The 24376-nt window shown below is 39.7% G+C and overlaps 1 protein-coding gene across 1 annotated transcript; it reads right to left on the bottom strand.

The window, feature by feature from the left end:
- Positions 1-1111: 1111 nt before the first annotated feature.
- Positions 1112-24376, bottom strand: LOC103145171 (proteasome activator complex subunit 4B-like). Its single transcript, XM_007562508.2, has 24 exons — positions 23916-24376; positions 22450-22590; positions 19203-19319; positions 17850-17894; positions 17472-17621; positions 16770-16833; positions 15136-15210; positions 14902-15024; positions 14720-14812; positions 14434-14612; positions 9604-9690; positions 9293-9479; positions 8860-8949; positions 7495-7559; positions 7086-7236; positions 5345-5443; positions 5014-5083; positions 4323-4390; positions 3667-3870; positions 2004-2161; positions 1604-1699; positions 1466-1521; positions 1286-1342; positions 1112-1203 (listed from the first exon to the last, which is right to left on the bottom strand). Exons 1-24 carry the CDS (start codon positions 24107-24109, stop codon positions 1112-1114), a joined length of 2661 nt encoding a protein of 886 aa, XP_007562570.2. The 5' UTR covers positions 24110-24376.

Here is a 24376-nt window from a genome sequence, read left to right as displayed (position 1 = left end):
GCTTATAGTGTTTTCAGCAGGCAAATGGTGGAAAGACAGACGGAAAGGAGAGGTGTTCTGTGTCAAACGGATATAACTGTGCAAACAGCAGGCACCGCTCCTCTGTCCTGCTTGCTTTTTATGTCCTTTAATCCCCCATTTTATGATGGTCGTTTCGCCAGATCAAACAAATTTATGCAAGCGGCCAATCACAGTGAATTGCTGACAGCTGAGCATCTACATTACTATCAAATAAATGACATAGCAAAACTACCAGCGTGGTGAGAAACTGTGATAACTCACAATAATGATGAGGATGTAAATAAGGTGGTTTCAAACATGTTGATGCTGTGTGACAATTAATTCAGTTGTGTGGTGTCTTTGTTATCACACTCTTCTCTTAACCCAGTCTAGACTGTATGATTGGTCAATTTCTATCAATGGATTACTGGAGGGTGGGTGTGTATTTTTATTTTCTTTCATGTATCATCCACTCTCCAAAAACACAAAATCTTACCAAGTATATTTGGTCTAGTTTCTAATGCAAACATCTTAGCATACTCGAAATGAGACAAAACTAACTTATAAGTAAAATTTCAGAATGATACATGAGCCTTTTAAGTCAATAATTCCTAAATATTTAATGAAGGCAGACTATTTCACTTGTAATATGGGAAGAATGTCCTGTTATTAGTGAAATTATCTGTCAGTGGTGCTTGTACTTTATATCAATATTAAGGAATCATTTACTTAAATCAAGCTCATGTATCTTGCTGAAATATTACATGTATTTTATTTTTGTCTTACTTCTGTGAGACTGAGATTTTTTGTGCATATGTCCAAAATATCTGACAAATTTGAAGACCTTTTGCAGGGAAGCGTGAGCAAATACAGTCAAGTTAAGTTAAGACAGACTGCCATCAAAGAACAATGAAGACCGAAAGCAAACTAAATATTAGTTTAAGATGTGCAAACTTATGCAACAATTTTACTGCAACTTTCACATTTTTTAATACTTTTCCACTTATGTGTTTTTTTCCCCAATCAAGTTGTACAAGATATGTGACATCTGAAGTAATGTTTTATCGTCTCAGGTTTTAAATTGGAAAAACCTCCAGGAGTTTGACATGCCCTAGAGTGATTGTGGCAGAAATAAAGGATCGGGCACCTTAATGATGACAAAAAGGGATTTTGTATCATCTTCCGAGTGCTCCAGGATGTGATCTGGATTGGAGAAAAAGGAGACGAGTTTGCACCGCAGTCACATTTCAAACAGGAGAGTTTTTAAGAGAAAATCTCCACTCACGAAGCAGAAGTCTCATGGTCTGGCAGATGGACACTCTGTAGTTTTCCCATGAATCATCTGAAGGGGGGAAGAAGACACACAGACGTCCCGTATAGATGCAGAATGCAGAATGAGCTGCACTTATCGCCCACTGACACTGATGGTGCTTTTGATCGTTGCGCTACGTGGCTGTGTTCTTACCATACTCGACACCTACGTGCAGTTTGATCTCCCCCAGATTCACCATGGAGGGCACCCTGAGAAAAGGCCAATCGTGAGACAAGCCAGCATGATAAAAGCGTGTTTCCCTGCTATTAGTGTGCAGAACTGCTGCCTCACAGGTCAGGGACGTGTGCGCCATCCAAAGGGGGCAGCATGCTCCCAGCTCCGAGAAGGCAGTGCTGCACGATCGCTAAGCTCTGCCACAACTCCTCCCTGTTAACGACACACCACATCACACTCCTTCCTCTGCAGTATGGGGCTAGAGGCACCACAATGGCTTTCCAACACTCTGGGCTGCTAAATTCAACTTTCCCTACTCTGCGTAGGGAAAGTTGATTCTTCTTCTTGATTAAGAAGTCAGGAAAGACAGCTAAAACATATGTATCGCCTTCTCTTTTGGTGTGAACAGACCTCATCCATCAGTAATGGAGGACCACCGTCCTGTTTGTTTGGCTTGAACGTGTGCGTGTGACGGATTGCCTCTGCGGATCTGAAAGTGAGACAAACGACTGCGCACCTGGTCATTGGCTGAGCTCCAGACACGTGGCCTTTGATTCGCTGCAGCTGGGGATGCAGGAGCGACGACAGCAGCTGGAAAACAAAGTTTTCCTCCTCCTGGCACGGCACATGCCAACACACACCCAACGCTGCCACATCTCCGGCTCGGCCCCAGTCCTGCAGGAGGAGACCCACAGAGCTGCAGTGAGCTGTTGCCACTTTTTTCCACTGGAACAACTGGCAGGCGAATCAGCACAGCCAGTCGACCTCCAAACCACAGACCTGTGTCATGTACCAAAGTCTTAAATATTTAAAACAGATGCAACGGATACAAAGACAAGTCTAGAAGAAGAAAACAAATAACGCCACTAACTTTTCTACAAACTAGCAACTTTAATGAATAAGAAAATGAAAAACAGGCTTAAACAGAATTGAAAAATGATGCGATGCATTAGATGAACCTGGTTGAACCACAGCTACGTAACAGGTGGCAAGTGCATGAATAAATATAAGAAAAATATTTGCAAGTTTAAAAAGAACAAAGGAGTCAACAATAATCTGAACAAATTTTTTCACCGTTCTTTCAAATCGTCTCATCTATGTGTGCATGTTAGCAGAACCCTTACTTCTCATCGAATCCAATCCTCCTTCATAAAAATCACCAATAATAGGATATTTTTGGGTTCAGATGGCTTGATTTATATGATAAGCAGATAAAAGTTTTAATTTTCACTTGCAGATTAACATATGTTCATGCAGTCCTCCGATCTTACAATTTACTCAGTGAATCCAAACAACTAAACACATTCAAGAACAATCCAGGCCACCGCAACATTTTTAAGTCAACACAATTTTCTCCTTCTTGCTTCTTTTCCACTTATTTTCTCCCGCTTGAATCTCACTGTAACAGCATATTGTGTGGAGCAGTCTTCAAATCGTAAGGGAAGAGAATAAATGAACGTAAGATATAAAATGACGTGTCAGTTTATATCAGATACATCATCCAATCTGCTGATGATCCATCTTGTGTCAAGTAACTCGTCGATGTTTGGAAACCACTTTATTGGTGCTGAAATGCCTTTTCATGTCTGTCATTTTGTACGATCTGTGTTATTTTTCATTTTTGCGACAGGCTGTTAGAGAAGTGCCTAAAGATTCGATCCAAAATAGGTTGCTTTCTGTCATGCGCGAGCTGATCCATCACCTTAAACGAGCAAGACTTTCAAAGTTTTAATGAGTCGGAGTCATTAGTCAGAGTTGAACTGGTGTAAATGACAAAAACATTCCTTTCAAAGTATTCAACATGAAAGAATAAAAAGAAAAACAATCAGAGGGATCGACAAGTTGCTGATCAAATTACTTTCATATATTACAGGAAAGTCAAGTTTCTCAGAAGTGTAAATTCATGCCAACTTATGTTACACTGTCGGGTATCTGCTCTATTAATCTTTGAAAGATGGATCCAATGGATCTACATAGTACTCTAAAATCATTTCCTTATATATTTTTATATTGGAACCCAATTTAAACATATTAATTACTGAGTTTGAGCTGAAAATATGTGCAAATATGTGAGAATGCTATAAAAATGGAATTAAATAATGATGAGTGCGATTTTGTCTATTTCTTTTTTTTTTTTTTTTTTTTTTTTTTTTTTTGCAAAAGTTTCGGTGCGTCTTTACCCGGATGGGGAGGTCGGAATCGAAGCCCCCAGAGGTGCTGCGGTACTCGGTGGGATAGATGAGAGACAGCGAGCGGAGTGTGTGCTCCAGCAAGCTGCAAGCGAGTGTGTAGGCCTGCTTACAGCGAAGATGCACACACACGCGCAGGATGCGCTCCAGCTCCCCTTGGTATTTTAGCAGCTGTTCGCCATCCACACGGATTACCTAAATACAACACAAACGCACACATGTATAACCGAGAACATTCAATTCAGTGGAGAGCTGCGCCTTAAATTTTGAGGATCTTCGGTAAATCACAGCGTCTGGCTCACTCAGCCTTGCGTTGAGCTCCCAGGAGTAATAAAAAAAAAAACTTGAAAGAGTGTCAATATGTTCTGGTTAACGACAAAGCGCTCTGATATTTATGACCTTGAATGGAGCGCACTGTAAGAAATGTCTTTTGGCTGCTGTTTTTCCTCTTGTAATATCCTTACTATAATTCTGAAGCGACTGTTTCTCGTTTTATTTCTCCCAAAAAAATGCAAATTGGTGCCAAGCATCTGTTCTCCTGTCGTTTTGAGAATGAATACAAATTCCGGACATGGTGCAGATGACAATAAGTGATCGTCTGAGTGTTTTTTAAAGCTTTAAGGTGCTTCAGGAGTTTGTCCTCTCACCTCAGAGAGCAGCTGGAGATTCCACAGCAGCTCCTTATCCAGCTCATCTTCGTTCTGCAGCTCCACATCTATGCACAAACACATTAACCCACAGAAAGCTTTACTTACTCGCCTCAAATACTTTATTTCTTGTGCTTAATTTGGACCCATAATCTTGGGTTCAAAGTGTTGTATCACACTATTCCAGTTGAGATTTGACATAAACTCTCTGTGTCCCTTGAAAATGTATTTGAATTAACAGCTTTCACTTAAAACAAATCACATAAAAAATAAATAACACCTGTTAAGAGAGGCAAGACTACGAGTGTAAAAATGATTGTGGTTATGATTAGATCTGCCGTAGCACAGAGTACACCAGGCTGTCTTCGTGCATGGAAAATAACTTCTGATATTTTTTCTGGCTACGTCACCTAAGAGTTTAATATTCTTAAAATCTATTTACTTTGTAAACTACTCCTTTAGGGGAAGTGCTGAAGGCTTAGATGATGGCTAATTTTATAACTTTTTGAGGTTACGGTGATCAGAAATTTTGAAGTAGCAAGGGCTGAAGATTTGTCTTCGGCTTTCATGTATAATTGAAAGGACCTGCTGAATAAACCTATTCTTAGCTCATGTGAGGGCTCAAATAGCCTTGCGAGCAGCGTCACATCCTGTCTACACACAGATCTGTTCTACAATGTGTGGTACTGACTGTCAGTAATGAGCGAGATGATGCTGCAGCAGTGAGGGACGAACAGACGGAGAGACTCAGCAGGATGACACTGCAAACACACAAAAACATGCAAAAAAAAAAAAAAAAGCATCCAAACATACAAAAGCACACACAATTAGGCACACATTCATGCAGAAAAAAAAAGAACAGAAGCAATGAAAATGAGCATAGCAAATGGAATGAAAATATTCAGCAACATGCATGGCCTCAGGAAGGTGTACTATTTAAAACTTCTGTTTGGTTTCTGTACAATAACACAAAGGCAATTTGCATCACATGTATAAACAAAACAAGACAAAGTCAATGTTACCTTTGCTGCAGCCCTGCACATGTCGGCCACCATTCTGCCTGACACACACGTCTCAAAGATGCTGGAGGTGGCAAAGTTGTACAGCTTCTGCAACGCAACCTGATCAAAATGCAGTGTAGTATAAAATCAGATGATGCACTTCATTTGTATTAACTGTCTGTGCAAATGCTGTTTTGTTGTTGTTTTTTTTTCAGTTTTTGGTGCAAGCAATCATTTTTTACTGCATCATTAATGCAAAAAGCTTTAAATTTCCATTTTTCTCTGTGTTTTTTTAAATTATTCTTATTAATTTAAACGGGCTTTACACATTACTGAGGACAGAATGTTCAGTCTGTCTCGTAAATCTGCGTGATTTAGTGGTACAGGCAAAATTTTTATATTCTTTCCAAACTGTTACCATTACACAAGGATGACAAGACCCAGCTTAGCAGGTTAGGCCAATTTAGTTCAATCTTACTAAACAGTGGCTCTAATTACAAATGACAAAATTAAAGTTTTGCCTCTTTCACAGTCCTCCTGTGGTTAAGACAGAGGAAGTCTTAAAGTTGAGAATTGAAGAAAATCCACTTCCTAATGTTACAGTTATGACTGAACACGTATTAGTTTTAATATTCTTGACATAAAAATGCCAATATTTCCCATTTTCTATGCTTCTTGAGACAATTTGATCAATAAGCATTTTAGCTTAAAATACAAGACTAATTGCAATCTTGTTTATTCTTGTTGAGAATAATTTTTTTTATGACATCTAGTCACATTCAGTGTTTTTACACATTAAAATCCCATAATTTACTCAAATCTGATTTTTTTCCCCTCATAATTTCTTACAAAACAGTCTTTTGAGCATAAAACAATTACCATAAAGTTGCTTTTAAAGTTGTAACATTGTATATAACCTTACATATTCAAAAATATGTTGAAGAACATATTTTAAATGTAATGCTTTTTTTCTGCTTCTATGAATAAAATATGCTTTGATTGCCGACATGTAAACAATATATTAGTTTAAAATCTAAACGTGGATTGGCTTAAATCTCAAATAAGCACTGAAATCACCATTTTGAGTATGCATTCACCTTTTTATCAGTCAGTAAACCCAAAACCAAAATATAAATGGTTAGAAAAATATAAATTGATGTCAAAAGTGCAATGTTTTGTATTTTGATTTCTATGTTGTTGTTGTTGTTGTTTTTGTTTTTTTGTTGTTTTTTTTTACAAAAAGGAATGTTTTGAAAGTTTTCTCTCTTCCATACTTACCCAGACGTCGGCCTAAACCTTTTGCACAACCAGTTCGTTCTGGACTGAATTTATTGCTTGTGACTGTAAGCCTCCAATGGATGTTTGTGCAACTAATGTCTAATAAAAACCAGGCATAATAATTTGGAAAAAAACTGACAGAAAACTGCTTTTAGAGCACCTCTCAAAATGGTAGGGTGTCTGGGTTCATCCTTCACAACATCCGGTGTTGGCTGGTAAATTATGTAGAGTTTATACGACACATTTTACCACCTAAACTGAGTCTTTAATTTATTTATCTTTTATTGTCAAATCAAGCAAGAAGAACTCGCAAAACAACAGAAACTGAAATCTCATATTCATGAAAGATATCATCAGTCAAAGCAAGAAGCTTAGTTTCAAGAATCTGAACCCGAAAAAGACATTTTTAAAGGTCACGTCACACTGAAGGCTTGTTATCTTTGAGACATGTGTGTATCAGCGACGGAGTGTATTTCTGCACTACCTCATAGATTTCTGTGGAGCACTGTGTTAGGATCGTACTAACGGTGGAAGACAGTCCCAGCTCCACCAGGCTCTCCAAATGAGTCTGGGTATCCGTCTCCGTCTCGTCTCTCGTCTGCTCCAGAGTGCTGCTGTCTATGAGAGCAAAACATCTGTGCACGCACACACATACGCAAACACAAACTTAAAACACTCGTCTGTGATGAAAATGTCAACAACGATATGATTTAAAAAAAAAAAAAGAAAAAAAGAAGAAAAACAGACACACATACACACACACACACAAAAAGGCTTTTTTCACTCCAGAGGCAGGGAGTCTAGTGCATTTCAAACAGAGAGACACATCCGTATTCTGACGATGACAACAAAGCTCCACAGAGTGACAGGCTGACTTGCTAATTTATCTCTACCTGTCCAGAAACTGCAGCACGAAGTCTTCAAAGCCGGCTGAGGCAAAGCAGAGATCTTTTTCAATCTGCAGGGAAGAAATGTAGGTAATGTGTTTCTGTAATATCTCTATGATTTGTTTTTCTACGGCTTAATTGAGGAAAAAAGCCGTTGGACTACTCGGGGAGATACATTTGACGGAAGCGAGCCTCAAAGGGAAAGCTCTTGATCTGCAATGGTAATCATCTTTAGATAATTGCTACAAGAATAAAACTGTGATTACAAGAAATCTGAATTGCATTTTCGCTGCAGGCTTGCCAAGATGTCACTTTGAGATTGGGTGAGATTTCCAGAAAGACCCCCTGCCCCATCTATGCTGAGAGTCCCCTCCGTTCCCCTGGATGCCGTCTCAGAGGAGACCCGCTAAGAGACCCTGCACAAGCTGGAGGGATTAAACATCCCGGCCAACCGCGGCGATCGTCCCTTAAATATGAAAATAAGTGGTTCGGCACGAACGCTGGAAGCAGACCCACAATGCCGGTCCGTGTCCCCATGCTGGAGAAAAATGACCAACATGGTGTTTTCACGCTTTGATTTTTAGTGCCGACTGAGAAAAACAACAACAGATAAGCAGATAATTAGCGCAGTCTGGGGTGGATTTTGTCGTCTGTTGTTGTTTTTGCTGCGTTTAGTGTCAGATAGTCTGAAACGCTGTTTTTCCGGCTTTATGCTAAGCTGAGTTGACATCTGAATGTTTATGGTGGGAACATTAAAGTGATGCAAGTTTTTCTTCTAACTGTCAGAAAGACAGAAAGCACATACGCTAACTTATGTGTCAAATTACGCAACAAATGAAAAGGATGTAATGATGGGTGCTTTTGAAGCATCACTTTGTAAATACAGAGTTCAAATTTACTTCGTCTGTCCTACCTGTTAGAGACGTAAACGGATAATGACTTAAACAACGACAGAAGTACAACAGCCTTGCAAATACTGCAACTATGTTTTGAATAATACGTTTAGTTTCAATCTTTATTTTTTACGTACATTAAGCTGGTTACACAACACTAATTCCGAACAAAATAATGGTGGAAAGCAAAGTTCTTTTTCCGCTTTCTGTCAAAGTGCAGCATGTTGGAGTAGCTTTATCTTTCAGAAGCTAAAGACAATGATTTGTCCGATTATTCTTCTGTCTCCAGGTAAAAATGTTCCAGTGCCCTTTTTAGTTACAACTCACTTGTTTAGATTTGAGACACTATGCTTTAAAGAAAACGTCTTGGCGCCCACGATGTACGGAGTCTTCACATTTGTATCTTAAAAGTCGGCACGGTTCTTGTCCTGTTTGTGTTTTATCTGCAGAGGTGTTTGACATCTGTTCTGGTTTTTACCTCGGTGAGATCCGTCTGTCGAAACGGAGCAGATGAGCAGTCCACTAAAGGCACCAAGGTGGTGAAGGTGGTGATGAACTGGAACGTTATCTGGACGGAGATCCACAACAAATCAATTTACATCATCTGACACGATCGCGGCGTGCGTTAAATAATGTGCCAGGTAAGATTTTTCAAATCTTTTCACTGGGTCTGCTGAGATGATTAATACAGCGTGGAGAAAACGGGAGGGAAGCAATCCATTTTACTATTCGAGCAGACAACCAAGACACATTAATTACAACTTCTTCAAACTGAGGTATTCATTCCACTTTCTGGACTAATTAATAGGACAGACCTGAGTATACAAGAAGGGAACTCAATCAGCGAGAGCTCTATTGTCATCCCGTCTCATAATTTTTCTTCATTACTTATCGGCACATTCATTACTCACCATGCACTTGCTGAAGTCGTTGGGGTCCACCCCCGGGAGAGAGCCCATGAGCAATGGGAGCACGTGAGCGCGGCCCTCTGGGTAGCGGTTGTCAGGGGAAACGAGGCTGCGCGCCATGCCGATCATGCAGCTGAGGGTGGCGGTGAGCGTGTGCGGCTCCGTCAGGGTCTCCATCGCCGCATAGGTCCTGTTTTACACACACCACTTAATTACTGCCTGCATTTCACAAAAGCCCCTTTCTTCGGTCAAGTCTCAAACACGCCTTCATTGATGCACTTTAAAAATTGCACAAAAGTGCAGACGGATCTCACTTTTCAAGTACAGGCGGTATGACGAGTTGTGGTGTGAGCAGAGCCAGGTTCTGGAGAGCATAGGCTGCATCTGTGCTGCCAGTTTTGCTGCAGATCACCAGGAGAGGGCAGAGGGAAACACAGCAGAGTTACAGCATGAACGATACACACGCACACGCAAACACGCACGCGCGCGCACACACACACACGCACACGCACACGCACGCACGCACACACACACACACACACAAAGGGAGACAGATAATCACTGATGAGCTGTCCTTGTCCAGATTAGGCGCATTGTGACTGAGGCCAAGTACACGCAATGACTCACTAATGAGACACCCTCTCAGATGACTGCATGTGTTTACTGGTTGTTTACCTGTTCATGCTCCAGTGACCTGCTCACGACATTAAAGCACAAGACATAAAAAAATACAAATTAAAAAAAAAAATCGCTCTAATCTTTAAGTGTCGAGATTTGCAGATTCCAGGTACGAAAGGTTTGACCTACTAATCAGCAGTGAGCAGTTTTTGACATTTAAAAAGGAGAGGGTGCTGATTAGAGGAAATGGCTGGGATCGAATGTCTGAATCAAAGCTGTAGCAAAAAAAAAAAAAAATCTGATCCCTGAATGTCGACCAAGAAGACCACCAACTGGCTCAGACAATGCAGCAGAGTGCTCACACCTCCTCCCACAGAGACACCTACATCTCTATATGTATCTGCAGGAGCACAAATTTATTCTGTCACAATTCCCGCCTAAATCTGGCAAAGGCTGTTAGATTTTAAATGTCAGCGAACAAACTACGGTTCCGGTCACAAGTTTAAATACACTTGTTTATGAGAGCTTCAGTGGCACGTTTGAATTTATTCTGGGTTTCCTCTGATGCACACAGGTTCATAACTAAACATAGCTGCTCAAATATATTCATACACCCCCATTAATAACAAATGTTCATTTAGTAAATTGTGTGTTGTAAGATACAACACATTTTTTGTAGATGTCAACAAGGTCCGGACACACCGGTCACTGGATATTTGACTGGTGAATTTAACAATTCAAATTAATCTCTGTTCTTCTCAGAGATTAATTTGAATTGTTTGGTTTCTTTGAACAGACTTAACTTTTGAGCCTAGTCCATGCCTGGCACTAAATCTTATTCTTCTTCATCCATTTCCAAGCTATTTTTATTGTAGTTTAGGTTCCAACAATCAAGCTGCTGAATAACTATGCAATATGTCTCTGTCTTCATTATTCCACCAATGCATAAGTAACACTGGCATCAAACTGGGCCCGCAGGATGACAGAGACTCCACTATCTATGAGAGAGGCTACAGCCTTCTGAAATTTCAAAGCAGTAAAGCTTAAGATACTTGTAGCCAAATATCTTAAGCTTTGTCACATCTGACCATAAGACTTTTCTCCAGAAGACATTCGACATCTCCACTCTTCCAGCAGAAGAGAAACCAAACTGTAGTTATTATCTTTGGACCAAAAGAGTCAGGGCACAGCTTCAGTTATTACAGCTAGAAAATAGTGGTCGCGTCCAAAATCTGGGTTTAGTGATGGACTCAGATCTGGACCTTAAGAGACACATAAAGACAGTTACAAAGTCAGTCTTCTACCACTCATTCATGTATTTATCTTTAGTCGCATTGATTCCTGCAACAGTGTCTTCACAGGTTTGCCTGAAACAATAATCAAAGAGCTGCAACTGATCAAGAACACAGCTGCCGGTGTTCTGACTAAAACTAGGAAGTTGGAGCACATTGCCCCAGTTATAAAGTCCCTACACTGGCTCCCTGCAGCTCAGAGAATATACTTTAAAATACTTTTGTTAGTTTATAAATCACTGAATGGCTTAGCACCAAAATACATTCAAAACCTGTAGTTGTTGCATCAACCTTCCAGACCACTCAGGTCCTCTAGTTCAAGTCTGCTCCGAATCCCCAGAACCAGAACCAAACATGGAGAAGCAGCATTCAGTTTTAACACTCCACTGATCTGGAACAAACTTCCAGAAAACTAGAAAACATCTGAAACACTGAGTTCAGATTTCAGTTCAAATTTCCATACAATTGGGAAACTAGCCTCATGATTTTTGATGATGGCATTTGAGTAACTGTTATTGGTTGTTTCATTACTGGCTATGGTGAAAAGCACTTTGAATGTTGCAGAAATCTGCTACACAAATAAGCTTGACTTGACATGTGGGCAGCTGCACATTTTAGTTGAGCTGAAAGGTGTCAATTTCGAAGCAGGAGGCTTATTTCTTGCCTCACCCCGACACTGCCGTTCCAGCAGTTTCCAGTTCGCTAGGTCACAAACTTGTTCTTGATTATTTCCTCTCATCCGAGTGTGACAGTTTACCTCAGAGAGTTGAAACCGGGACACAATTGGGTGTTCCTACATGACAGTGATCATAAACACACATCGAAACTAATTTTGGAATGGAGAAAGCAGGCAAACATCAAGCTTCTGGATTGGCCCCAACATTAACACGAATGGAAATTCGTGGATGACGGTTAAAAGCAGAGTCTGTGGCTGGAAATGAACTCAATTCAACCATAAAAACTGGCCATCCAGCCAGAAATATATCAGACGTTTTTTGATGGCTGGTGTGTCTATAAATTTCCACATGTAATTTATCCCTGTGTGTGAATCACAGAAAATTCTCAATAACATGAAATATGTGCACCAAGTTGCACTTTTCAGCGTATCTGCACGTTTCAGCGGGCCAAATTTAAGACTTAACACTTTTTAATAGTAGCTTGAATGAAATTGAAGACTTATAAACTATAAAGATATGAGATGATTAGAGGATCCTGCTGGCTCATACAGGTTGGCAACAAAACCAACTTGTGATACATTTTCACTTACCCGTGGTAGACTCAAAAGAAGGTAGATAGCGAGGGTATATTTATTAGCAGCTACCGTATTTTCCGGACTATCGAGCGCACCTCACTATAAGCCGCACCCACAAAGTTTAAATTAAAAAAAAACTTGGATCGATAGCCTTCAACTTAAAAGCGGCATCATTGGAGATTGGAAACATTTCTCCGTCGCGCCTGCTGCTAGCATGTATGCTCTAAATGAAAATTAGCACTTTCTTCTTTGATTTCCAATTTTGACCTCCAATGATTCACTTCCTGCTAACGAGCCCCCTGGCGGTTGAAGAAAAATCCACAGAAAAGCCGCACCGGGTTATATGCCACGCTTTTTTCAAAGTGTGGGGAAAAAAGTAGCGCTTTATTATTTATTTAATATTTTAGCCGAAAAATACGGTAGTTTCCGACCGCCTTGATTCACAGAATACAATGAAGATGTCTGCATGCAACTTAAGCTTTTGCCTGACAGAAACAACAAAAACTACATACAAGATTGAATCGTCTTGCCACGACGAAATTTAAAACCTGTGATTATTGTATTTACATTTTTAATTTCAAATATTTTAAGGCCTTAATTTTAGATATACATGGATTTAGGACTTTTCAAGGATGCGCATCAACTGGCTTTAAAAATCGTCAAGGTTGTTTTCACCCGAGAATAAAACTATTCCAATAAATCGTTAAAAGCTCTGAAATAATATAACATTTATAGCTGTAAGAGGTGTACTTCAGAGAAATGCAGATTTAATTAACCGAATAAACTTTTATTAAACTGAAGTTCATCAGTAAAACGTTATTTATATCCCTTTGAGGTTTTTTAAACCTGTCGAAAAGATAACTAAATAAATACTAAAGCTGGTATAACAAAAGCCTCCTGAGTTTAAATTTCTGTGTGCAGGATGCATGTGTGGGTTTTATCCTGACACTCCAGTTTTTCTCCCAAATATCAAAAACATGTCTGTTAGGTTAATCTGCCTCTTTCATGCTGTGCAGCATGTCTCTAAGTTGCATTGTCATAGATTGGTGACCTCTCAAGGTTGTAGTCCGCCTCTGGCCTGATGACTCCTAGCAATATGCACCAGCCAGGTTGTTGCCATTTATGTTCACGCCATAAACTTCTAAAGATGCATGGCGCCGTTTCCAGGCCCGGAGGGACTCGATGGCAGAAATCCAGAGTTCCAGAAGTGTTTTATTAGGAATGCCAAAGTGCATTTAAAAAAACGGTATGAAGTCATTTTGTGATTTGTTTTGGCTAATTGCTTCCAGATACTATATCTTGTACAATTAAAATATCATTGATTTCATTTCATCAATTTAAAAGGTGAAACGTCTATTACATAGATTCATTATAGATTAAAATCAAAGTGTTTACAGCTAATAAAACACCCCCCAAACTAGTTTTTTTCAGAAATGTTGGAAAACTGTAAAGTATGTCCTTGTACTGTGCAGTACAGCACTAATTGGTCATAATTAGTCGAAGCTCCCTTTGCACAAATGACATACAGCATGAAGGCAATCAAACTCTTGCTTCACAAACCTCGCAAAATCATTGTTATCCCTGCTGCTTGTGCTCATTTTTCTAGAATACATTTTCCTTCCACTAAACCTTCTGATAATATGCTTAGCTAAAACACTCCAGTTGATAACTTTTTAAGGATGACCTTCTGTAGCTCACTCTCCTTGGTGAGATATTGCAGACTGCTGGACAATTATCAGCTTAGAAGTATTTTTCGTTTTTGTGTGGGATATAACATTTCTGTGTCAAATATCCTTTTTTTATTGTAATATTGTGATTATTTGAAAAACTTATTCTTGGATTTTTATTAATCAATTATCATCAAATTAACGTGAAAAACATTGGTCTGTGTGTCATGACTCAGCATTATATTTGACTTTTACTTAAAATAAACTTTCAGATTTAGTGATTTGCTTATGCAGTTGATAAAGAGAGCGCAGTACCTGAACATGGCCAAGAGGGCGGCGCCAGTGAGGCTGCGGGTGAACTCTTGCAGGTCTGCATCTGTCAGTTTTTGACACTCGGGCACCGGAGTGATCCAGCTGGATCCAGCGTAGCGTTCCCGATGCACGCGGCGTACGACGCTAGCTGGCAGTCGCTGCAGCAGCCTCATCAGTCGAGACTAAAACAAATCACACATTTCTGTAATAAATACCTCGAGGATTAATTGATTCCTTCGTGCAAAACATGGATGTAAAAGTATACGAATGAGAGGACGAAGAAACTGACCTGCCAGCGACCGTGGTTGGAGGGGTGGAAGAAGGAGGCAATGCTGTTGAAGAGGCAGGTCAGTTCTTTCTGTGCAGGATTTCCTGGTCCGCCCTGCAGAAAAATGAGCATTGAAGGTTAATTAAGCAGCCGCAGTTCAATGTTTTGACACAATTTTTGTCAAAATCTTCACTAGTGTGTACCAGCAGTGCCGTGATCCATAAAACCAAGTATCCAATGTCGTAGGAGTTGATGAGGTATCTCGGCGCCACCATCTGACTGACCCCAACCGGAAGGTTTAAACTTCGCAAGATTCTGGTAAAGATCTGCACACACACACAAAACAACAGAGTTTCACCTTCCACTCACAGCGGCCCCCTGGTAAAACGCACTAACAGGAACACATGTATATCCACATAATTCTGCTAATGACTCACTGTGGGAATATAAGGAGTCCAGTCCACATAGCCGATGTTATCGTTGGCAAGCCGAGCAAACAGGTTCACTAGGTGCTACAAGACAACATCAGGAAAACAGTGACTGCCGAGTCTGTAGCAAAATTCCCAGAAGTGAAGTTTGCCATTTCAAGAATTAAATATAGCCCCTGAAAAATTGGAGAGATGCTCAAGAGGGAGAGGAGGACGTGTGCTCAGCCAGGCCGCCGAGGGCCTGGAGGCTGGATAAAGGCAGAGCGGAGGCACAAATGGAAAATCTTATCTGCACGCTGAGTGGAAACCAGCAACAACACTTCAATCATCGCAATCAGGGAACGTAGAAGCCGTGTCATTCCAAATTACTCCATCCATCTTTGGGAAAATGGAAAGCCGGTTGATCCCTTGCTCAATATATTTAAAACGTTTTAAAAATCCATTAGAGGTGAATTTTTTTGTTGCTTTCGTGATAACATAAATTTGCTCTGACATCAGAAATTCTCCTTCAAATCCACGGGAGCGCTGTGTCTTACTAAGGTTTTCATACTCCACATTTTGTCACACCACCACAACAAATTTCACAGTATCTTAGAAGAGGCAGAAGGAAAATGACATTTAGCTTTATTATTATTTATCTTGCAAAAGATATGTGGTCCATTTGAACTTAACCTTCTTTGCTCTGATACCCCTGAATAAAAATCCTGTGCACTAAATTGCATCAGCAAACCCATAAAGAACTGTTCAGAAAACATTGCACCCCACAAATATTGGTTCTTTTATGAAAGACTGGATGAGAAAAGCAATTGAAATAAAAAGCCATAAGATGTCCTGCTTGCAGTTTGATACAAGTGGATGATTGTGGTGGTCTAACATTAATACTGAGCTTTCTGGACTGGATGCTCCCCAATGAGCTGCTGCTGGAGGTTTCACACTCTAACATTGTGAGTGCAGCCAAAAACCTCCCAAAACATCCAGTCCTCTTTAATGCAAAGTAAACACGACTGTGCTGTTCGGAGATACTTCCTTCATGAGGCATGGGAAAAAAGGAAGTGCCTGACGATGCCAGATGCTAATTGCACTGACGCTACAAGCTTACACTACAACACTGGTATTTGAGATCGGCTTTAATAACGGTCAGTAAAGCTCCTGCATCTGCAACAGTGAGGTACCAGCTAATTCTAAATGTTTAAATGTTAGCTTCACAGACGCGTACTGAGCGCTCCTCTTGAGATGCGCTTCCTGGCTGTAAAAGCACCGAACACCGCATGGTTCCCTTCCTCTGCAGTACAAGTTAATGCGGGAAAATGTTAATTAACGGACAGCTTAATCGGCTGCTAAGTATTGAAGCAAAGAAGAGCAACCTTCCGTTATTGGGCTGAACACAAATACATGCGACACTGATTTAACTTTGTAAAAATTTGGGGAATCTTGAAACCCTATCATGTCGTTCTACAATTTTGCACAACTTTCTGTTGAAAGTGTGTTATTATTTTTTTTTTGATAAAATAAAAAAAAGAGTTCAGAGCTTTCTGTGTGTGTGTGTGTGTGTGTGTGTGTGTGTGTGTGTGTGTGNGTGTGTGTGTGTGTGTGTGTATGTAAAAGATCTGAATCAACCTGAAGCTCTGCGAGTGTGTACTCACCCCTTCCCAGCTCGGCTGATTTTGCACCGACATCCACAGATTCATTAACTCATCAAACCACAACCTAAAAAAACACAAACACACACTCAGAGAAATAACTTTTCAGATTAAAACTTAATGAGATACACCTGAGGCTGAATTCCCCTCATTTATCTGCAATTTCCCCTAAACATGAACTCATTTTCTCCTCTGTGTATTCTGGAGGAGGGAGAGCAACAAAATGAAAATGGAAAAAAAAGAAAAGAAAGAGAGCATTAAAGATGATGTATTGTGGAAACTGTGCAGAAACTGCTTATGGATCCAAGAGTAAATCCAGACAAATCGCTTACAAAAAAAACCCCAAAAACCTGGGGAACGCACTGAGAAGCCTTGAAGAGGCTTGACAGCTGGAATACAACCACGAGAGCAGAATGAAGGATAGGGGCAGCGTTTTTTTTTTTTTTTTCCATAAAAAGCAACATATTAGCAAAACAAAAACCGTTTCAATTTCAACTGCACAGGTTTAAATCCTTTCACAGCCTGATAATGCGGTTGCTAATGTGCTGCATTTTAAAGCAACTCAGAAGCTTCATTTTTCAGTTTCTGCAGGCAGATCTCTTGGTAAACTTTTGAAACCCTGCGAGCTAACTCTGGCTCGGGACACTCAGTCCTCAGCGTGTGATTGCGCTTCCAAACAGAACCATTCCGGCCGGTCCGACTCACTGGAAGCCCTGGCTGTGTTCCTGCGGGGGCATGATGGTGGGCAGAAACAGCTCCATGTTGCTGATTGCCTTCTGCATGACCACGTCAAACACGCACAGCAGGGGGCGCCACTCATCCAGCATCTCCTTGGTTGAGGATGCTGGGAAATACCTGGGAGCAAAAATAAAAAAAAACACATACATATTTATTTAATAACAACAGAGAAACTCCGGTAAGCACACACGCACAGAACAAATAAAGGCTGGGGCCATAAATAGATGCGAACGAGCAAAGATACGAGTAAACACATTGATCTGGAGGACACAGCTCAAGTAAAGATCAAAGGAAAACATTCTTTGCTTTCACAGATTATATGATCAGAGAGAGGATGAGACTTACAGTCTGCAGCTTTTGATCAAAGCCTTCAATATGTGGTCCACTGAGCTGTAAGCAAGCAAAGAGATGGATGAGCATGTGTTCTTCCTCTTATTCTCACACTAAAAAAAAACAAACTTGTGCAAAAACTACAGAATATTCAGAATTTTAATTCATAAAAATTCTCAAGTCCTTTTAGAAATGTCTCTATCACCTTTGGGTCCACGTTTTTATGTGGCCCTCCAGTCTCCAGAGGGACACAAGAATAAAGCCTTCAAGAAAACAGTTTTACGCATACATACTATTTAATCAATCAAATCAACATTTACCGCCAAATTACGTTAATCAGTCCCTCCACTCTTTTGCAAGTGCAGAAATTACAACAAAATGAACAGACCTCTGCATTTTTTTCGCGCTGATGCACAACTGTAAGTTCGTTCCAAATTTTCCGCAAAAACAGTCAAAACAATCAAGTTAAAGTGATGGCTAACTCCCACCTGTAGGTGGCATTATTTCATACTCAACCTTATTTTAGGTCATGATCAAAATGGCAATATACGAAAAGTCACATTACAGAAGCACAAATATTGCTAAAATTCTTACAAATGTTTCTAAATGAGTGATTTTGATTCCAAACAAATTGCTAAAACTTGTTAAATAATATTTAATTTTAAGAAGTACTTATCAAATGCAGACACAGCTGTTTAACTGAGGGGTTTTGTGTGTATGTTATACATTGTGGCACAGCCAGCCCTTTGAGGACATTCATGATCTAGATGTGAATGTTCAAGGTGAAAATGAGCTCGACTCCCCTGATCTAGATCTAAAAGTTTTGAACATCCTTCTATGACGGTAGATCTAGATCAGTTAGACCAGATGGCGAGTCTGCAAGTAATTTTGCTGTCACTTCAATATGACTTTAAAATTAGTTTCGTTCTATTGCACACAGGTCGGATTTATCAGATGCATGACCAATACTTATCCATTTTGGATTTCAGTGGGGGTTTTTTTTATTATTCTTTAAAAAAAAATTCTATAATAACTATATTGTAATTTGGTTTTTATTATTGTTGAGTTATTTATCATTTTAGCTGTTTTTCTTTTTCTGTATTTGTTTCACTACTTAGTATGAATGTCCACTGTGTTTTCATGTCTGTCCACTTCTCTTTAACCTCTGTAAAGCACTTGTGTTACACTCGTCTGTATGAAAGTGCTCTACAACATGTTGATAAATCACCATTTATCTAACTTTATTGCACTAATTTTTTTGAAACACAAGAGATTTGAAAAACAAAAAACAAAACAAAAAAACTAGTGTATATTTGGGTGGTTTGCAGCAGTGAGAGACCGATACGATGCGAAGGTAAAGGCGCATACTTTGGGAACCAGACGAGACCCAGGTGCTCCGTTTTGGAGTAGATGAGTCTCTCGTACAGCTCGTAGAGGGGCCTCCATGGTAGCTGAAGGTCATCTCTTGACAGCAACTCCTTCTTCCTGTTTGGAAAAAACAAGTCAGACCTCAGCTGGCCCGCCTGCGTGCAAACGCTGGTGGGTTCTCAGATATTTAAAGCTGTGAAAAGCCTCCTGTTTGTGAAAATGTTGCGACGAGGTGGGACGCTACAGGGTGTCCGTCAGGGGAGAGTGAGTCATCCTTTCACAATCACCGTGGCTGCCAACTTAGGAACACGTCCACCAACATGATGCGGTGATTCTATGAAGCCATTAAAGCATAACTGGACAGACAGCTGCAGGCTTTAGCAGCTTCACAGGAGAGGTCTGGAATAATCCGCCTGTTAGTGGTTTCAAAAAAATGAGGCACGTTTAAAACCTTAATGTAAAGTAACATTATCCTTTTCTCTGTTCCTTTTAGTTCCTCAAACGCCCACTTAAGGTTTTAGATTTCCCACAAAATTATGCTTCTCTGCTCAGCACCTCAGAAGCTTTTAAAATGATTTCTTTTAAATCCCCCTGAGAACTTCCACGCTTTCTTCACACTAAGTTACAGTTCTTCATTAAGTCACCGATTTTAAAGGATTACACCTAACAGACGCATGCCAAATCCCTTCACTTGAGAATGTGCACAGTTTTTATGAACAGAAAGTCCTTTTGTTCTTATTTATCTATCGGTGAAGGAACAGGCTCTCGCTGGGGAGATTTCAAGAGGAGACAATCTGCAAAGTTGGCCGTGAAATCCTAAAGCGCAATACGAAGAGAGTCTGCAGACCTAATGTTCGCTGTTAAGGATCAAGTTCAGCACTTGGCTGCGAGAACTGAAGCTTGATACTCCGTTATCCCAGATCTTTCTCTTTTCATCTAAAACAAAGACATCTGACGTCAACGTAAAGACCTTGTTTTGTGATGGATGCAGAAATCATAGAAACGCACTTGAAGACTAATAGCAAGTGATGAATGCCTCGGAAACTATTTGCGTGTCACTGGGGGAACGACGGATCTGATCCAGGAGACAAAAACCAGGAGAAACACAAACAGGCCGGAGCCTAAAGAGTGATAAATTTACTGTAGAGCCAAGATTCCTCGCTCACAACGAATGCTTCTGAGTGTGAGGATATGTATTTTAGCTCGCTAACATATCGCCTACTCGCTGCACATTTTACTCCTTCGGTTGCTGCAGAGTGTAAAAAAAGCTGTCCAGATTTGTCACTGGAGGCACGTTCCTTCTAACTGTGACTTTGTTCTGATTTCTATTTGAGACACAGTGAAATATAATTTTCCCAAGTTTTAACCACAAAAACCAAAAGCTCCACTCATTAATCATGACTTGATCCACAAGATTTATTTTATGATCCTCCAGAGGAGCTGCTTGTGAAACGGACTTACCTACATCATTATGAACTAACCACCACTGTAACCGCTCTGAACAGCTACAGCGCCTTGCAAAACTATTCACATCCCTTAAACTTTTTACCATTTGGCACATTATAGACACAAACTTCTATGTATTTGACTGAGATTGTAATAAAGTAGTGCCAAATTCTTCAGTGGAACGATCTCTCAAGGTCTTTATATGTTTTACAAACTAAATCTTGTAATTAATCCTAATTAATTTGTAAATATGAATGTTACCTAATTTCAGTAATAAATGCTTCTGTGAAGGTTTCAGAGGTTTGTCACAAAACATTAATGAACAAATGGCATCACGAAGACCAAGGAACACAGAGACAGCAAAAAGATGTACGCTAACTCTGGAGGAGCTGCAGCAATACGTGACTCAGGCAGAAAAATCTATCAGTTTATCAGAGCTAATGAGAAGATTAATTGAACTAATTCCAAGACAAGACGGGAAGAAAACCTGTTAGATGCTGCAAACACTCAGAACTGGGTGAAATGGAATGATTTAGATCGAAACGTTTTCGTGTGTTTTAATGGTCTAGTCAAAGTCTAAATCTAATAGAAAATGAGAAGAAAAATGGGAAAACAATTCCCAGATTGTAGATGTGCAAAGCTGGAAGAGACTCTACCACATATTGACTAATTAGGGCAGCATACAATGCAAATGCACGTAACATTTTGATAACTTTGTATAATTTCACTTCTCTTTTCACAAATGTGCTTTAGTAAGAGTTGATCAATAACATAAGATCCAAATAAAATAAACTGTTGGTTAGGGTGTAATCTCACTAAGTAGAACTGTTCAATTAACCTAAACTTGTAAAGTCAAATAATTTATTACACAATCATGCACTTGAATTTTACAAAAATGTTCTGTAGGTGAATTGCAAAGGCAAGACTTGTCTGCATATTGCACTGATGTTTAGGATCAGCACCATACAAAAAAAGTTTCTGCACACATATATATGTTTGTTTGTTTTGTTTTTTTCAAACTCTGCAAGTAAACTTTGTGAGTAAAGACATTGCAAAACCACAAGAGACTCATTACCAGTCATCTCAAAATTAAAATAAAGTGAAAATATATTGAATGAATCTATAATTAATGCTCAATATTAACTACGTGAAAAGAATTTGTTCAGTAATGCGGGTATGACAAATCACAGATTTCATGTCTGGGGCCCCGGAATATTAACACAATTTATCAACCAGTGTGTATACTTCAATAGAGGTGTTTTTGTGACTTATTGCTTTTTAAGCGCTACAGTGTAACTCTTTATCAAATCCTTGTGATTTTATTGATTAGGATCCAGGTTGAACGTCTCTCTAAGTCTCTCTAACTGCGCTGCTTTTGTGCGGTTGTCCTCGCTCTGAATGCACCTTACAGAGCATTTATTGATCCTTCTTTCTCAACTCTCCAAATTGCTTAAAGCAACAACTGGATGGCCTCCAAATGGCACAGGAGCAGGAAAGAAATCCACTTTAACGCGTCATGTGATAACCGGCGGTACACCACTATTAGCACAGTGATATTTACAAACAGGGCTGCTCTCTGATCTCATTAAAGCAACAGGAAGGCTAAAGGGAGAGGCTCTTCCTAGAAAGTTCAGCTTACTAGGGTCAAACTGTCTTGTGTTTTAGCAGAGCTTGCACTTATTTTGCTGTTGCACTGATGGTTCAATAAAGCTACAACTCCTCTTCAAGCAACCCCAAGGCCCTTTCAGCCCAACAGAGAAGCATTGTATAATACATGTGCATGCTTTGTTTCCACACCCACTTGAGAAGCTGAATGAGCAGTCTGGCATAGCTGCACATCATGTGGGGCTCCAGGTTCGGTAGTGTGACCAACTCATAGAGTAGATTGATGAAGAGAATGTGATCCTCTTTGCTGAACCTCCGTCCATAGAGCTTCAGAAATCTGGATGGGGGAAGAGACAGCGGTCAGAGAGCAGCTGGTCACTTCCTGTTTAATGCAGCTGACCGGCATTAAACAAGGTCACCTGCAGAAAGAGCTGAAACAATACATGATCCCTCCTTTAAAAGCTCTGACAAAATGATACTCTGCAGCACAACAAGACATAAACTGTCCCAATGACGTCAAATAACATGAATGGTTAATCCGTCTAATAATAATACATCAATGCATAATATTTAAATTATATCTTACAGCAAAGACATAAATAATTTACTTATATCTCAATATGGCACTTTTGAACCTCCATACACATATATGTTAAAATCAAACGTTATTATTCCAGTACTTCATCAAATATTTTACAGTTTATTTACAGCGGGAAACAATGGAATAATTATGACTGTTACTGTGACTCAACCATGCTGATTGGATAACCAGCATGGCAAGTGAACTTCAGACCAAAACCAGTGTTTGCAATTTCATATTAATTAATTGCATATCTGTGTAATTGAATATGAATAAGTAAGTTATTACCTGTTTATATTAACTGTTGACATTTGTCTTAATTTAATTATCAATGTCTGTTGAATTTAGGCACTTTCAAACTTCCATAGAATGGCCATAGAATGAATGAGCAAGACTGAGGAACAAAAACATTTGTGATGTTCTACGTCACGTGATCATAAAATAGTTCAAATCTGAGCAGTGTTTACAATTTTATATAAATTAATTACACATTTGTTTAATTGAATATTTAATAAGCTGCTTATTAATTTGTTTTACCAGTTTATATATATTTTTTTATATTAATGTAACAATTTGAACTGTGGCATTTTGAATCTCTGTAGAATAACTTTGATGGTAACGTTGACAGAAAAAATAAATCCATGATTTTCTTAATGAGGTATTTAATTTTTTACTAATTTAATAATACTTTTTCACACAATAATTCATAATTTAATTATTTATGTTAATTTAATTGTGGCCTTTTGGACTTCCACTGTATTACATTGATGGGTAAAGTTGATGTGCAGCACTACCTGACCATGAAATTGTTATTTTTTCGGTAAATTAAACAAATGGCATATTCAAATAATTCAATTTTTAAATATTCATTCATGATTTTTTTTTTATTATTATTTTAATTAATTCATGACACAATACAGCTGTCTTTAATCGGCTATTTATTAAATTGTGGCACTTCTGGACTTCTATACAACTGAATCGCACCACGGGTATTTACCAAAAGTTTTAAGTTGTAAAGAATTGCCGGTTACTAATCATGGTTTTAGTTCACCAAAACAAGCCATCTTTGCATGGACACTTACGAGAAGAGTTTCCTGGACCAGAAGGCGACTCCGGGCCACAGCTCCCTGAGGAGAACCGCCCTGCTCAGGTTGGCTTTGATCTCCGCCAGCAGCTCCGCGGCCTCCCGGTCCAAGCGGTCACAGTAAGGCAACATACCGTTATAAACAATCTCCTTCTGGGGAATAAACCCCTCCACACCCCCGTCCACAGTCATGTCCCACCGTGGCTCGGGTCGTTGTAGTGTTGGCTCTTGAAGGGGCTCTTAAGGAAAATCGCGCGTCTGGTTAATGTCGCACCTTCTGGAAAGAGCGCGGCAGAAGTTAGAGGGCATAATCCGCTGTGTCCAGCAGCCCGGAGGAAAGTATGTCACGCTAATTGAGCTGGCCAAAGCCCTGAGCTGGGCCTGTTTCTCTGTTATGCAGTGTCAGACCGCGGTGTCACCTCTCTCACCCCATATCACACACATCCGCGCCGAAACAGC

This window comes from Poecilia formosa, unplaced genomic scaffold (genome assembly GCF_000485575.1).
Source record: "Poecilia formosa unplaced genomic scaffold, Poecilia_formosa-5.1.2 Scaffold136, whole genome shotgun sequence".
Classification (NCBI taxonomy): Eukaryota; Metazoa; Chordata; class Actinopteri; order Cyprinodontiformes; family Poeciliidae; genus Poecilia; species Poecilia formosa.
This window is presented reverse-complemented; position numbering and strand designations above follow the sequence as displayed.